The sequence below is a fragment of the Vicia villosa genome, linkage group LG2 (assembly GCF_029867415.1).
Source record: "Vicia villosa cultivar HV-30 ecotype Madison, WI linkage group LG2, Vvil1.0, whole genome shotgun sequence".
In the NCBI taxonomy this organism is placed as follows: Eukaryota; Viridiplantae; Streptophyta; class Magnoliopsida; order Fabales; family Fabaceae; genus Vicia; species Vicia villosa.
In genome coordinates this window covers 5,122,780-5,140,388 of record NC_081181.1, presented here as the reverse complement: position 1 = coordinate 5,140,388, position 17,609 = coordinate 5,122,780, and the positions used below count along the sequence as shown (strand labels likewise).

At 31.5% G+C, this 17,609-nt stretch overlaps 2 protein-coding genes across 2 annotated transcripts; one reads left to right on the top strand and one right to left on the bottom strand.

Moving 5' to 3' along the window:
- Nucleotides 1-1,152: 1,152 nt before the first annotated feature.
- Nucleotides 1,153-10,749, top strand: LOC131648875 (phosphoglucan, water dikinase, chloroplastic-like). The gene is made up of 19 exons (XM_058918603.1): nt 1,153-1,450; nt 1,533-2,148; nt 2,368-2,451; nt 2,534-2,665; nt 3,066-3,191; nt 3,290-3,468; nt 4,047-4,131; nt 4,466-4,630; nt 4,733-4,785; nt 5,350-5,558; nt 5,664-5,782; nt 5,916-5,986; nt 6,160-6,277; nt 6,887-6,973; nt 7,056-7,142; nt 7,249-7,325; nt 7,507-7,657; nt 8,816-8,918; nt 9,611-10,749. The coding sequence occupies exons 1-19, from the start codon at nt 1,275-1,277 to the stop codon at nt 10,513-10,515; spliced, it is 3,543 nt and encodes a 1,180-aa protein (XP_058774586.1). The 5' UTR covers nt 1,153-1,274; the 3' UTR covers nt 10,516-10,749.
- Nucleotides 10,750-12,232: 1,483 nt separating this feature from the next.
- Nucleotides 12,233-13,742, bottom strand: LOC131645788 (F-box protein CPR1-like). The gene is made up of 2 exons (XM_058915997.1): nt 13,003-13,742; nt 12,233-12,909 (listed from the first exon to the last, which is right to left on the bottom strand). Exons 1-2 carry the CDS (start codon nt 13,670-13,672, stop codon nt 12,407-12,409), a joined length of 1,173 nt encoding a protein of 390 aa, XP_058771980.1. The 5' UTR covers nt 13,673-13,742; the 3' UTR covers nt 12,233-12,406.
- Nucleotides 13,743-17,609: the final 3,867 nt, after the last annotated feature.

The following is a 17,609-nucleotide window of genomic DNA, read 5'->3' as shown; positions in this document are numbered from 1 at the left end:
CAACTTCTAAGTGACTACGAGGTCATGGAGTTTCGCACCATGATTATCTTGGATCAGGGGGATGATGATGACATGACTAAATATTTGAGTATGTTTAATGTCTTATGGGCCCATATTTGGGATTTTTGTTGATAAAATGTCAAAAACTACTTTGGCAAAACAGAATGAGCGTTTAGCCAAGAAAGGGTTGGGCGCTCAGGATCAAATAATCCTCATAATCGCATAGAATGGCTTGAATTTGAAAGGAACCAAGAGGCAATTTGAAGGCGACATACGTTAGGTACCTCGCGCTTTTAAAGTCTAAAAACAGGATGTGGGATCCACCTTTATCCCATAGGGTAAGACGATCCAGATCCATGAATCTAATGGGCCTGGTGAACATCTATCGCCCGCTAAGAATGATCCGCCTCCTCCGTTCTCTATATGGAATAACCCTTATTTTTATGTTCTGGAATTCATGTGCATCCTCCTTCGCTTTCCCGAAGACTTCCCAAACGACTACAAGGATGGGAGTCTTGTTGATGGAGCGCAATGATCAGTAAAAATATGCTCAAACTAAGAACGAGTTAAGGTCGAAGCTTGCTAACGCCTAAGAGAATCTCGCTAAAGGGCAAACAATAATGGAGGCCCTAACAAAAGAGAAAGAGGCCTTGGTGGCCAAGGTCAAAGAAATAGAGTTTAAGGCTCGTGATTTCACCATCGCTGAAAAAAAATTGAAAGGATCCTTTGAAGTTTCATTTAGTTCAAAGCAGATATTGAAAAAAAGAAGGTGTTTAAGCTCAAGTATGAGCTAGTAGTTTCCCTTAATTCAAGAGGATTGATATCATCTCCCACTAGCGGAGAATCCGTTTAAAATCATAACACATCTATTGGGCCTTTCACCTAATTAATCTAAGACGATCAATCGTACCGTCCACTACCAATGGCTCGTTTAAAGATAGAATCTAGAGGTCAACCCACTATGAATTGGTTCAATTATCTTTATCAAATAATAACATAATTTATATCTAAGATCTTAAGAGAAACACTAACTGATTAGATCAACTCTTAAATATCAACTCTTAAATAGACATGTAAGAACATGAATAATGTATGTACCGACATGTATGAAAGAAGCGTAGCATCCCCGGCAGTTGACACGATTACCACATATAATTTGTAAAATTGTTCAAGTATAATCCACGTCACGTGTGTCGATAGAAGACAAAGCTTCTATATTTACTCATTCCAAAAATCCCAAACCCAGACGAGTTTGAGTTTGAGTTTGAGTGGCAATGAATTATTCTCTACACTGTCGTTCTTTGTACTGTACTCACTCAATCATCCAGACTCCCTCCAATCTTAACCGATTACAATTCCTCCTCCCCTCTTCCATCCACCGCCATCACATTCCTCCCCGCACTCTTCCGCTGCTTGTATCTGCTGTCTCCTCCCCCCAAAAACAATCTAGGTTTGAAAACTCTCTTCTACTATCTTCTAAATTATTACTATTACTTCACTTATCAATTTTGTTATCTATTTCCAATTCTCAGGAAAGGTGGAAAAAACAACAAGACTACCAACAAAGATAATGTTCATCTACATCTTCGATTAGATCACCAAGTTCAGTTCGGCGAACATGTTGCCCTTCTAGGATCATCCAAACAATTCGGTTCCTGGAAGACTAATGTTCCATTCAACTGGACACCAAATGGATGGGTATGCGACTTCCATTTCAACGGAGGCGAAAACCTTGAATTCAAATTCATCATTGTCAACCAACATGGTACTCTACTTTGGGAATCTGGAGACAACAGAGTCTTGAACTTGCCCGACTCTGGCAATTTTCACACTGTTGCCAAATGGAACACAACACACCAGGCTATGGACCTACTTCCTTTGGATGAACAAGAACAACACCGCGATCACGATAGCGAGAATGTAGGAGATAATAGTAAGTCAAATGTTGACAAGGAAGCTTCTTCTTCTTCTTTCGAAGCAGGATCGAGTCCTTTTGTGGGAGAATGGCAAGGTAAATCTATATCCTTCATGCAATCCAACGAGCATCATAGCAATGAAGCACAAAGGACTTGGGACACCTCGGGTCTTCAAGGTTTGCCTCTCAAGTTTGTTCAAGGGGATCAAAGCGCAAGGAATTGGTGGAGAAAGGTACTCTTATCTTACCTATTATCATCACATTATGTCATTTTGATTCACCACTGATATAGAAACTCTTAGAATATATTTTTGCTGATATAGATTTCATATTCAATCTGTAAAACTGTCTATTGCCAATTTTTGGAAATAAATTTCTAAGGTTCTTTCCTGCAGTTTTAAATTTGAATCTCAGCTGCAGCACTAACTTTATCTCGACTATTCAATTTGAAGCTTGAGATTGTACGTGATATAGTTGAAAGTGTTCACGGGGAAGATCAATTGGAGGCTCTCATATACACTTCTATCTATCTCAAGGTCTTGCAACGACTTTTCCTCCTTCTTCATCTATGTTCTTCTTATAGCACCATCTGAGCCCTTCTAAAATAATATTATGCAGTGGATAAACACAGGGCAAATACCATGTTTTGAAGATGGAGGTCACCACCGTCCCAACAGGCATGCTGAGATTTCAAGGGTTATATTTCGGGAGTTAGAGCGACATACAAGTCAAAAGGATGTATCTCCACAGGTGATTTATTGTTATTTTTCAACACTAGACATGCTGACCTTGAAGGACAGCCTTTTTGGTTCTCTATCTTAGTCCTAATTGAATAATAGCTATTAGGGCATTTAGTCATATGTCATACGATACGACTACTCATGAGCGTATTTCTATCATAGATTTAACTGTACTGTAGCCTTATACATCACTCATGTTTGTATATACATATGCTAATGCAGCAGCACTAAATTGAGTTATGGCTTTAACAAATTTTGTTCTCTTTTCTTTTTTCCCCTATTTTTCTCTTCTACCCATAAATTTTAATATGGGGATAGCTTGATAGTTAGGAAAATGACATTATTTTGGTCTCATTTCAGCACGTTTATGTCTGACTTCCTTTATTTATCATAATTTCTTTAATATACAGGAAGTTCTAGTTATTCGAAAGATTCATCCATGTTTGCCATCTTTCAAGGCAGAATTCACGGCATCTGTTCCTCTGACTCGAATTAGAGATATTGCTCATCGAAATGACATTCCACATGACCTTAAGGTTATTTTCCCTAAACTACGCGGACTAAGGAATCTTATCGCAGTTCATTGTTAATGATAGGTCAACTGTCTTACATACATATATTTACATATTTTCAGCAACAAATTAAACATACAATACAAAACAAGCTTCACCGTAATGCTGGTCCTGAAGACTTGGTTGCTACAGAAGCCATGCTTGCTAAAATCACAAAGAACCCTGGAGAATATAGTGAGGCATTTGTAGAGCAGTTCAAGATATTTCATCGGGAACTCAAAGACTTCTTTAATGCTGGCAGGTTTGACGTGAATCACAAAGCTGACTCATTATAGTTTGTAATCATATGGAATTGCAGATTTGTTTTGATTTTGCCTTCAATTCACTCTCTCTTGTTATGATGTATGTTATTTTAATTCCATCTTAGGATTTTGTTCGCTTATCTTGGAAACTTTCAAAATGCACAATTGGGCTGCAAACCAATCGAGTGATAATTAAATTTCCCCCATTTGTTTATAGGAAAACCTGAACTTTGAAGTAATCATGTATATCCTTATGTCATAAAGTCCTCTGACCGAGTACTATGTAGTTGTTTTCTTATCTTGGAGGTGTTGAAGTATGGGTTTTAGATAAATTAAGGACAAGACAAATAATAAATACTTTTGAATATTATTATAGTGTAATAGAATTGATAATGACTTGATACTAAAGACTAAAAACTGACTCCTATTTATTGGGATGTAAGACTCCTAACCTTAAAGAAATAAGGAAATCAAGAAACAAATTATTGCTATAACTAAATAATATGAAAACTAGTCATATAGAATCCTATGAGATAAACAAATTAATGATCCCGCTTATCAATTTGTTGTATTGCAGTCTTGCCGAACAGCTAGAATCAATTTATGAATCTCTGGATGAAAATGGCATGTCATCACTTAATTCATTTTTCGAGTGCAAAAAGGTGCATTTGCTTTTTCTGATTCTCTTGTATCTTTTATTGATTAGTTTTGGATCCTAACTTCCTATCCTCTATCATGCAAAATTCTCTCAACCAGATTCTCTTCCCCTCCTTTTCTTTGTCTAAATACCTCTTCTATGTCCTGAAAATAGTTTGCTGCTCATCATATTTAGCATGAAATTGAGTTATTATGTTTGTTAAGTTATTGCACGCTAAAAACTCACTCCACTATTATGAATTTATGGTTAAGTTATATTGACCCTTATTGACTTTGGTACTAAAAGCCATTCTTATAATGGCATCTACTGATAAAGGAGAACTTTTTGTACTTCTCCAGAATATGGATGGTACAGCAGAATCAACAGGTTCAAAAGAAGAAGGAATTAAACTTTTATTTAAAACCATGGAGTCTTTGAATGCTTTGAGAGATATTATTGTGAAGGGTCTTGAAAGTGGCCTCAGGAATGATGCTCCAGATTCTGCAATAGCCATGCGTCAAAAGGTGAGACTAATTTTATTCAATTATTTAGCAAAAGCTTAAGCATGGATAGTAATTTAAAGAATGTTGAAACATCTATTGATTCTTGTCTCTTTGGAGGAACAGTGGCGCCTCTGTGAGATTGGGCTTGAGGATTATTCATTTGTTCTTTTGAGCAGGTTTTTGGCTTACCTTCTCCTAATTTACACTTTTAGCAATCATCAGATATTTGGATGTTGAACAACTTTTGTAAAATATATGGGGGGCACATGATTTTGCAATAGGCATGGAATTCTTGCTAGCCACTTAGATGATAGGCACAACTAGAAATATTATAGAGACTCAATTGTATGTTTATTGTAATGAGAAGGTAATCCTTTTATAGGAGAGACTAATATGGAATATTCTAAAATTAAGGTAGAATAAAATAAAACAAAATCAACAGGTATTGATGATAGTCAATACTAAAATATTTCAACATTATAACTGTAATATAATGCATATTTTCTCTAATTGTACGAAGATAGATGTTTATTAGATCATGTTGGATTTACTTAAAGAATTATTTGAACTTATCAATTATCGAATGCATTATAACGGCGTAATATATGATAATTTTATTCAAATTTAGACAATTGTTAATGATGGAATTTGGAAATATAAAACTACTCTAGCTTCATGCCAGTTGTAATAACAAGATTTTCCTCTTGGTAAAGCATTAACTTCTGAACTCATATAAATAGATTTCTCAATGTGCTCGAAGTTATGGGAGGTGCTTCTTGGCTAGCTGCAAATTTGGAGTCAAAAAATGTCAACTCTTGGAATGATCCACTTGGAGCCCTTATTATTGGAGTCCACCAGCTGAAATTATCTAACTGGAAACCAGAAGAATGTAGTGCTATTGAAAATGAGCTTATTGCCTGGAGTACAAGAGGCCTTTCAGAAAGCGAAGGTAACTTTCTTAGGTCTTTGATTGAATTGTTCTGTCTGTTGAAACCTTGTAAACAGTCTTGACTAATTTATTTTTATTTTTAACTGTACACCCTTTTTCTCTCAGGAAATGAAGATGGCAAAAAGATTTGGACATTGAGACTGAAAGCTACTCTTGATAGATCCAAGAGGCTAACTGAGGAATATACTGAAGAACTTCTTAAGATATTTCCTCAAAAAGTGGAGGTTAAATAGTAATTTATTACTGAGTTGAAGCCTGATATTTATTACTGTTTGGTTTTTTAACCTGGTTCCTGTTCCTTCATGTTGTGCACATATATATTTTGAAAAAACAAAGTTGTTACTTTAAATGTTACAGATCCTAGGAAAAGCTCTAGGAATCCCTGAAAACAGTGTCAAAACATTTACAGAAGCAGAGATTCGTGCTGGGTATGATAATGCATTATCCTTAAATTATAATGAGAGGAGATTTACATGAATCATAACATGTAGTGTTTTCAACAGTATCTGTGATTTCTTGTCTTGTTTAGTCTTACACTGTGAATTTCATTACGTTTAACATAACTAGTATGTTTTCTAACTTCTCTACTGTAAATTTTTAGTGTAATTTTTCAGGTTTCAAAACTATGTACTCTTCTTCTAAAAGCTGTGAGAAGTACGCTAGGTTCTCAAGGTTGGGATGTTATTGTTCCCGGAGCTGTTTTAGGAACATTGGTTCAGGTATTGAGTTGTGTTTACAGAAATCATGTACGATGCTACTCAGATAGTTACCCTGTGTGCACAATGTTTAGAGAAGCCATGTGTGGTGTCTTGTAACAAATAATATGATAATCATGCGCATGCGTGTGTGTAAGAGTGCTCTTTATAAAAAAACCTTCATTATTGAGTTTAATGAAGTGAATAACCCCTTGCGCTGGTGTCTTAGAATACATCATCATACTAATATTACCAAGACTGCTTCAAGATGGAGCATAAATGCTAATCATGCCTAACTTCTTACAAATATCAATATGTACTGCTCCAATTTATTACTAACTTTCAAACAAAAGTCTCATATTAATAGGAAGAAAACGGGTAGTTTAAGACACAATGACAAACACAAATTAGAACAAGTCGCAATTTTTTATTATTAATAATAATCAAAGAAAAGTCATTAAGTTTGGGAAAGAGGGACGTCTATAGTCTTCTTTACACAATCATAAATTAAAGTCAAAAGTAAGAACCAAATAAGTAAGATACTAGCTAGGGAGGAATTATACTCATCCAAATGACAAAAAAATCCTTCTCACTTCATTATGATTAAAAATGAATTTAAATTCTTTTACCTAGGTTGAAAGAATTGTTCCTGGCTTGTTACCATCACCAGTGGAAGGTCCTATTATCCTCATTGTTAACAAAGCTGATGGCGATGAAGAGGTATATATTTATACTTCTTTGAGATGAGAGCATACTGAAGTCTTAAATATATCAATATTAATAAGTTTGATTCCGCTGGCAGGTAACAGCTGCCGGGAAGAACATAGTGGGAGCTATCCTTAAGCAAGAGCTGCCTCACTTATCTCATCTAGGTGTTAGGGCCCGGCAGGCAAGTTTTATTTCTAAATAAGCAAATTCCAACTAAAGATTTTGAGTTTCGTGCTTATAAAGTATTAAATTGTCATTGACATTCATACAGCTATTGCTTATTACAGGAAAAGGTCGTCTTTGTCACATGTGAAGATGATGAAAAAATTGCTGATATTCAAAGACTTGTTGGGTCACGTGTGAGGTTATTTCCAAGACAATTTTCCCATCCATGACTGTTTGTATTTAAAATTAAAATCTATAATGTTAGGATATGGGTCAAATAATAATATTCGTTTTTTCCTTCTTCAAACTATTTTGATTGTGAACAGATCTTTTTCTATAATATATTCCATTTTACCCTTTTCTAGTTTCTAACTTTTCAGATTGGAAGCATCCGCTGCTGGTGTTAATCTGACGTTGGCCTCTTCAGTTGACCCTGACGGCAAATTTTCTGTTGAAAGTGCTTTTGAGGGTAATTTATCTGGAGTTGAGGTTCCTGCTTCCTCTGCCGGTAGAATCTCCAAATATAGTCAGGTAGATAATGGCAGAATTATTCATTTCAATATTTTTAGCGATGTTTTGACTTTTTTTTTTTTGTATTTACAAATGAACTTCTAGTTTGTTGAAAGTGGTGATATTTAGAATTAAACAATTTGACAAGAAATTTAAATTCTAATGATTTTGATTTCTGGGTGGAACCTAGAGATAAAATGTTCTATTACCGTGATGAGAAGAAAACCAACGAGGATAGAGATAAATTAAGGGAGAATGGAAATGTCTTTCTGCAAGGCGGCTCTGATCTGAACACTTATAATTATTTGTAATTATTTAAGCAAATTAATGCTTGTACTATTAGCATAAGTTTGAAATGTTTTTCCCGATTTTGGAGGTCTTGCTTCTGCGTAAACCCTAGCTGCCGTCACAGTTGTAGTTTCTTATTTCTTCCAGCCTTCATTGTGGATTCAAAGTCCTTTATTGCAGATCTTTTCTGGGGTGTCACTGTTCACTTCAGTATCTTACAATTAGTACATGTAAGTTTGACTGCCTTCCACTAAAGTTTTTGCTCCAGCAACCATGCCATCTGGTTTAAAACCAGTTTGAACCCCATAGTGTATCCTCGATTCCTCGTACTCCTTCCCATGTGCCGCCACGTGCGTGTTCTTTCAGTGGTCTTCCGAGCGGACATTTTTTCACCGGATTTCAGCAATGAATGGATCAGCTCATTTTCTTTCCAGTGTGGGATTCCACTTTCCTTTTCAAGCGCTTTGTCATTAGAATACCAGGCATTGTTTTTTATTTTCTCTCTGCATTACAGCTTCCAGGGTCTCTTTATTGCTGTGCTCATTTACTAGGTGCTCGTAAGTGCACCAATAATCATTCCCAGTGTTTGTTAGTTCCCAGGTGTCAACATTAGGAGTGTTTAGATATTAATATTTATTCTAATAAGATTTGTTGGTATCTGTAGGGATTATGATAGGATTGCATTCCTATTTAGATTTTATGCCTCTAATGTATATAAATAGTGGCTTAAACCTTTTCATAGTTAATGAGAAATATTCAAATTTAATCTCATAACGTTCAGAGTAATTGTTTTTGTATGCACATTATTTATCAATTATTTTTATTATTATATTATTATTTAAATTATCTATACTAAGGGACTCAACTGAACATAACTCAATTTGTATAAAGGGTTCTGGAGTTATCTTGCTTCCTGATGCTGAAACACAGACTTCCGGTGCAAAGGCTGCTGCATGTGGTCACTTATCATCATTGTCTTCAGCTTCTGATAAAGGTAATAAAAGCAATATGTGTTGAATACCTATGACGTACATAGTATCAATCTTACAGACTGGGAGTGAGTATCCTCATCACAATCTTTCTAATAGTACACTATTTTAGTTACTTTGGTTTAACAACACTCATAGGGAAAGAGATTCCAGCTGAAGAACTTTTTTAAAATCATTCCTCTTAATACTTTATCTTCAGAGAACTTTACTGAAATAATGTCGGATATCTTTTTATTCATAATTGGGTTTATGCGGAAATAACATTTCAAACCCTTTCGAATGTTGTCTGTTCTATCATTGTTGAAAACGTACATGCATATGGATTTGCATGGTTCTGCTTAAAAATATTCTTTGGTGGTCTACTATAGTTAGTCTTATCTTACATTTTCAAGAGGTTGGTTGCATAACTCAAACCTGTGACCTTTTTTCACATGGTAGCAACTCCAACCATTGTGCCAAGCTATGCTTCCTCTCTTTCAATGGAGCCTTGCTTTGTGTACTTTCTTGTATTTGAATAGACTGAAGTGTTAACATAAATTATACTATTTTATCTGGAGATCTTTCAATTAAGCTGGAAGACCCCATGCTATGTTGATTGTTGATGATCGATCAGAGTTATAGATGTAAATTTTAATATTGAATGAGAATAATGTATTCTTACAAATTACATTTCTAAAATCTAGTTTTTGAATGACAGTTTACAGCGATCAGGGAGTGCCTGCTTCATTTAAAGTTCCTTCTGGGGCAGTTTTACCATTTGGATCCATGGAATTGGAGCTAGAGAAGAGCAACTCCACTGAAATATTCAGGTCCTTACTGGATAAAATAGAAACAGCAAAACTGGAGGATGGTGAACTTGACGGTTTATGCAATCAACTCCAGGAATTGATTTCTTCCCAGAAACTATCAAAAGACGTCATTGAAAGCATTGGAAAATTGTTTCCAAGCAATGCACGTTTGATTGTTCGATCCAGCGCCAATGTGGAAGATTTGGCTGGAATGTCAGCAGCTGGACTTTATGATTCAATACCAAACGTGAGTCCTTCCAATCCAACAGCTTTTGCAGATGCGGTTGGCAGAGTATGGGCTTCACTGTACACACGGAGGGCAGTGTTGAGCCGCAGAGCTGCTGGCGTGCCTCAGAAGGAAGCTTCAATGGCAATTCTGATCCAAGAAATGCTTTCACCAGATTTATCATTTGTACTACATACTATGAGCCCGACAGACCAGGATAACAATTCTGTGGAGGCCGAAATTGCTTCTGGCCTTGGTGAAACTCTGGCTTCTGGAACCCGGGGTACACCATGGCGTATATCATGTGGGAAATTTGACGGGCTTGTGCAAACGCTGGCTTTTGCAAATTTCAGTGAGGAATTGATTGTACACAGTGCAGGGCCTGCGGATGGGGAGGTTATCCATTTGACTGTGGATTACAGCAAGAAACCACTGACAGTTGATCCAGTTTTCCGTCTACAGCTTGGTCAACGGCTTTGTGCAGTTGGGTTTTTCCTGGAGAGAAAGTTTGGTAGCCCACAGGATGTGGAAGGATGTCTTGTTGGAAAAGACATTTATATTGTTCAGACAAGGCCACAACCTCAGTAGAAACATGGAACAAAGTCATGTTAAGGAAAGAAAGTTGGAGACAATTTTGAATATGTCTTGAGATAAGATATCAAAGCCTGTGTACTAGTGTATCATACTTGTTTAAAAATAAATCATTTGCAAACAATCACAAAAACGTAATACTAGTATTGAGATATAATAATATTTGTGACTTGTTCATGCAATAAATATTGAAGAGACTAAACAGCCCTCGCTGTGAGTTGTTTTTATTTAGTTTACATCTTTTTTATGTTTGTTTCTATTATTGTGTGTATAATTATTATATTATTACATGTACTAGTCAAAAAGGACAGGAATGTGTGGAATCTTTATGAGTAAGAGATAGTCAAAGGTCTTGGTAATTGATGGTGGTTAGGGTTTGTTTGCGGTGGTGAGAGATGTGTGAGGAGCTCTGTGTTTTATAAAGGTTTTCAAGATGGTGAGGTATTTATAAAGAATGATAATTGTCTACTTAGTCAATGGTACACTATAGATTTCTATTTTTATAAATTTCTATTTTTAAGGGAGTCGTGCATGGATAAACTTATTTTAATTTGTCTCGCAACGTGTCTTTTACAAATATATCACTATATTAATCCTTCTTGCAAAAAAAATTCGAGGTCATAATATCGAGTTTTGAAAACAAAGTATTTTTCTTTTAACCGTAAATAATATTAGTAATTAGATTGAAGGGAGTATTCATAACACTCTTCATGATTTTAAGCTTATACAAGTAATTTTTCTCATTTTAGGTTAGCTTAAATTTAAAAAATAAATATAAACATAATTGTGTCACAAACAATTTTATCATTGTGGTCATGGTTTGAAATCGAAATTTCATAAAATAAAATAAAAAATTATCTAATCACTAAATTAAAATATTGAGGCCTATAATATATGTTATCTTGTTTTTTTTATCATGAAATGGTAGTGTATGAATATATCATGTTGATATCATTATCTATTTCTAGTATCATATTTATTTCTATTTATTCTATTATGAATTCTTTTTGGTGAGATTTATATCTGACATCCCTGTCATTGAATGTTGTCTTTCTAATGAGAGATAGGGACAGAGACATGCCTTTGGCACCTCAAAGGCACTCAAACTCAACTCCACCCCTAAACATTGAATGAAATGATTAAACTATTCTTATATATAACATAGATAAGTCTATGCATTCACACCCTGCTGATAAAATCAGCAACAAAGGCTGCAATTTGTTTGTGTACAGGCAAAAATAATATATAACATTTTGAGGCACTAGTGGAACAATACTGTACTCCAAACATACATGTCAAAACCAACAACACTCCTAAAAATAAATACTATTAACTATAGACAGAGAAGCAACAAAATCATTCACCTCTGCAATTATAGACAAGCTCGTGTAACATGCACCATACCACACACTATAATTTTCAAATAAAGAAGAATAAAACAAAGACATACAACCTTCTAAAGCATTACGAATATAGCTTTTTCTTTCCTAATGGTCTTCACTTCACTACCTGCATTTAATTTCAGCACATTCACACTCTTAACTATACAAACTCAGCATCATCTTCAAATGAGGATGCTTTGGTACTGCATTTAAGCTTACTACTAAGCCATATGCTGGATGTTAAACAATATCTAAAGAGCAATATTAGAGACATTGATTGATCTATCTATTTCAAGCATATTGAAAAGAAATTCAAAAATAGATATATAATATAATAAGTAAAATTGGAACACATTCATTAAAGAAAACATATCATCCTTACAAATGAAATAGAAAAGAAACAAGATCCATATCACCAAATGTCTTGTTAAATTATCAAATACAAGGTAAAAATCCTACTAACCATAGCCAATATACCTCCAGGTGAAAACAATAAGAAAAAAAAACTAGTTACTTGATCCTCGAATCGAGAGAAGGCTTTCCTTATAAACTCCAATCTTACAGCAACAATCCTCCCCTTTAACACCAAGCTCCTCAATTATTTGGGTGCTTAAATCAACATAGGCTAGCTCATCATCTTTTTTTCTAAAGAAAATGTATCCCTTGTTCCCAAATCCAATTAGGGACCAGTCAATAGAAGGCACGGGGCCAAAAATAAATAGTTTGATCCATGATTCTTTCACACCGAGTTCACCCAGAATAGATATGTGAAAAATATTATTGTTGTCATGATTTATGATTAAAGCAATTGATCCATTTAACACCGCCAATTGTCCATAATCCAACTCAGGTCCATAATCCAACTCAGATCTTTCATCAATGGGTGTTGTTAAGAACACCTCATGACTGAGGTCAAATGACATGAGAGCTATTGTATCATGTATTTTACCCTTAACCAACCAATGACATGCACCATCCGTATACAATTCGTCACCATGAAATGCGTTACCTACACAGTGCAGAGACATATCGTCGATGTGGAGTATCTTCCAAGAATTATTTCTTAGACTATATATCTCAAAAAAGGAGTCATACCTTATACCTTGAGGTGGAGGAGAATCAAGGTCATAGCCAACACAACTTGAGCTATCAAATGATACATACTGAATCACCTTATAGTCATCTCTTAGTTGGTCATAACCAAATCCATGAAATTTATGAAATACACTAAGGAGAGGGTGTTTTGACATAACCTCATTGGGGCTTGGAGGAATATTGACGAATTCCTCTGTTGCTGGGTTCCACAATACATATCTCACCTTATTTCCCCCTATTAAATCTTGTCCAATACAAAAAATACCGTTAACACTTGTTTTGCCCAAAATACTAAGAGAATGGTCATGTTCTGAAAACGGAGGTGGTAAATTTAATTTGATTCTACTATCGAGCAAATGCAATTCAGGATGGTAATGATCATCACAGTCAGGTTGATATATGAGGAGAAATGTATGCTGATGATCATCACAATTGTTATGAGATATCAAATGGTTGCGAAACACTGTCATGAAATGAGAGTCATCAAATAAACTGGACCATGATTTGCGTACGCATCCAAAGCGTTTCAATGATTTTATGGGCAGTTTTGAAAGAACATAGAAAGTAAGATCATTGTGAATATACTTCCGGCTAACCTTTGAATCGGAAGACTCGTTGAACGGTGGTGATTGCTTCTGCTGATAATCCATGGCCGAGCTGAACGGTGGTGATTGCATCTGCAGATTTCGCTTCCAAAGAGAGGAAATTTCTTCAATTCACTGTTACTACTGTTGCTGCTAGGTTAAAGAAATGTTTCAAAAAATATGATTTACAAAAATCATTTTTAAGTTAACGTATACTAGTTTCTAGACTAAAGATATTTAAATTAATAATAATATTTAAATAAAAATAAAAATTTTAATGTGTAAATTTTTTTATTCAATCTTACAACAAAAAAATCATTAATTTTTCAAATCATTTTAAAAAATAATATGATTTTAATGTCTCGTTTCTTAGTTGAATTAGACGGTGTAAAGTTATTTTAATCTTAATATATATAAATGGAAGGTTGTCATGATGGCAACCCTAGCCACGTGTCATCATGATAGCCATTCCTAACAAAAACCCTAAAATGTTATTTACTAATTTGACCCTACACCTAATGTGTTATTTACTAATTTGACCCTACATTAAAAATAAATAATAATAATAATAATAATATAATATTTCGGTACTACTATTAATAATAATTATATAAATAATAATATAATAATATATAATAATATAATATATAATAATACTATCCAGATAACAATATTAGAAATAATTTTATTAATAAATATTATAATTTTTTATATATTATACAATAGCCGAAAATAAAAAATATAAATACAATTTTAATAAATATTTATATTAAAAATATATAAATAAGTATAAATAATTTTCAATAGAAAAGAAATACAAAAATCTAAATAAAATTTTATTATATATTTGTCATTTCTAAAATATAAGTTGAAAAATCTCTCTCTTCTTCAATTTATATTTAAATTTAATTAAGAAATTTAAATTATAAGTTAAAAGTTAATATTATATCTTTTTAAAATATAACTAAATATGTATAATAATATGACTTTTTGTAGAAAAAAATAATGTTAACATTACATGTATTAAAAATTAATTCTAACGTAATGTCTTTTGATATATCATTTTTTACTCAAAATAAAAAATAATTTATTTAAAAATAATTGAAAAAAAGACTAAATATACTAATTACCAATTTCAATTATAAATTAAAAAAAATAAAACTCACGATAATAATACTATGCATACTCCTATTCATATACACTTATAAATTAAAAATTAAAAATAAAAATCTTCATTCTTTTTATTTTAATTCAAAAAATAAAAAATTATTTTATAAAATTCATTTTAGTAATCACTTAAATTATAACTAATATATTACAGCTGTGATAATATAAAAAAAATTTTTAATATATATTAATCATTAAAAAGTAGAATAATTAAAAAATAAATAAATTTTATATAAATAATAATAATAACATAATATACTGTTATAACTATTTAGATAATAATATTAATAATAATAATAATATAATTAACTATCACTATTAAAAAAAATTCCAATATAATTTTGAAAACACTTCTACTAACACTAATAAAATTTCAAAAACGTATTCAATAAAATAAAACATTTTGAAATATTTTTATTGAATAATTTTAATGACAATTTAGAGTGCTGAATGGTTTAATTTGCTTTTAATATTAATTAAATTTTTGTTGAACGATATTCTTAAATGTCGAATATTTATTTTCAATACTTTGATTTTGAACCCAATTATTTTTTTAATCAGCAACTGATCTTGCCAAAATTAATGTATTATATGAAACGTTCCATTTTGTTGAATGAGTCTTAAATGCGGTAATAATATTTCATAAAGAAATTTTCCTTTTAAAACCAAAAAACAAGAGGTCTTTAATATATAGATTTTGGGATGAAAAATTAGAAAGATGTATACGAGAAAAATTATATCTTTGGGATAATATTTCATGCAAATTTTTGTGGCCTCCATCTTTCGAGAAGAGTCTTTTAAATCGTAGAGAATTAGTATAATACTCATAAAATTCTTGAGGAAATTGCACTCTACAAGTCTCAAACTATCTCATCAGTTTTTATTTTGCAGGTCTTCGTAGCAATATCAACTACAATCCAAAAGCTCTAGGATAGTTTTTTTTTCCATCTATTCAAATTAATTCCATGCACACTTTTCCGTATAAATTTTAGTTTTATTGTTTTGATCATATTTGAATTTATTTCATAAATATTAATTTGATTCTATTCTAATTCATTTCATACTCATATTCATATTGTGTGATATAATTTTTTATTATTATTTCTTTTTACAATTTGAAAGAGAGTCTAATCAACTTCCGCTTCTACAAATAACAATCTTAGAACGAATTTAAATATATGTTTTAGTTTAGCTTTTTTGTATTGTTTTTTTTGTCTAAATCGCTTCCTCTTTCTTCCCAATTCTAGAACAATAGTACTTATGTTTTCTTTCGAATATAAATTTTAATTATTATTGTAATCATATTTTATACTCATTATTATTTTAATATAGGTTGTTTAGTGTTGTTGTAATTAATTTCCAGTATTTCTATTTGAAACTTTATCGTCTACGAATAAAAACCATAACCTTAGAATGAAGATGGAAATATAAGACTGTTGCAATTATTTAGATTGTCAAATTTTTAAAAGTATAATACACATGCTTTCATTCAGATATAACTTATCAATTAGATTGTTTTTGTTTAATTTTCTTTTTTCACTTATGATTTTCTTTTGAATATAATCATCCAAATAATATTTAATTTATATTTAATTGTTAGACTTTGGTTTAATTTCCTTCATTTCAACTTCAAAATATTTACATGGAATAGTTGATTTGTTATTCTTTATAAAAAATAATTTATTTCTTTAAACATATTGTTTCTAACCATCTTAATCTATATTCTTACACTATAATTAGTACATATCAATAATATTTAGTTTTTATTTTAATTGTTATGAATTTTTATTTTTTATTTCTTTTTAATTGTGACTAATAATAATTTATGAATCTAACTTCATATTCAGTCATTAATGACTTATTAAAAGAATTAAAACTCATTTCTCACTATTTATGATTATTCATTAGTTAGTATTATATTTAAAAAAATATACATTAGTACAATAATTTTTAAAGTTGGATTATTGTTTCAAAACAAAATCGTCAAATTTTCCTTTTATTATTTCAATTAATTGGTATTCGAAATGGTAATGTTTAAAAATTGATAATAACGCTAATAAATAATAATGCTAATGAATAAAATATTTATTTAATAAAAGTTATATGATCTAATTAATAAAATAAAATCAATAATAGTGTTAATAAATAAATAAATTTATGTAATCAATACTATATGATTTAATTAATAAAATAAAATCGATAGTTGCATATTTAACCGTTTGTATATTATATAGATTTATTACATATAAATGTTTTATTTTATATATAGAATAACATGATTTACTACAATATAATTTCATAATTGTGCTTTTGAAATTTTGATATCTACATATTTTTCACTACGATTGTTACAATTTGCATAATTGTACTTTTAAAATTTTAATATCTACATATTTTTCACTATAATTGTTACAATTATATTCATTTGTACTAAAATTAATTTAAATTATAAATTAAATGTTAAACTTATTATACTTCAAGTAATAATATTTCTATACTCATAATGTTTTAAAATAATTTACTTATTTTAATATATAAATGAACTCATAATAGATCTTCTGATAATCTAGAAAAAAACAATAATATAAAACACTTTTTGCATTATTGTTTCTCATTAAAAAATTAAAAGTATAATTTCAAACATAACCTAAATGAATTATAAAATAAATTTATATGCAAATAAAAAATTTAATAATAATAAATATAAAATAATGTAGTTTTATTTCTAATATACCCGTGCGGAGCACAGGTGGACAATCTAGTTACTAGAATATGACTCATGCTAATACATCACAATCCTTAAAGAAAATTGTCAAATTAACGGTTCAATGTATTTCCATTAAATAAATTTTAATATAATAAT

Coding starts and splice junctions, on each gene's coding strand:
- LOC131648875 (XM_058918603.1), top strand. CDS start 1,275: ATGAATTATTCTCTACACTGTCGTTCTTTGTACTGTACTCACTCAATC. Junction 6,278..6,886: donor TTTTAGGAACATTGGTTCAG/GTATTGAGTTGT, acceptor TCTTTTACCTAG/GTTGAAAGAATTGTTCCTGG. Junction 8,919..9,610: donor GTCTTCAGCTTCTGATAAAG/GTAATAAAAGCA, acceptor TTTGAATGACAG/TTTACAGCGATCAGGGAGTG.
- LOC131645788 (XM_058915997.1), bottom strand. CDS start 13,672: ATGCAATCACCACCGTTCAGCTCGGCCATGGATTATCAGCAGAAGCAA. Junction 12,910..13,002: donor TGATTCTCCTCCACCTCAAG/GTATAAGGTATG, acceptor TGCACTGTGTAG/GTAACGCATTTCATGGTGAC.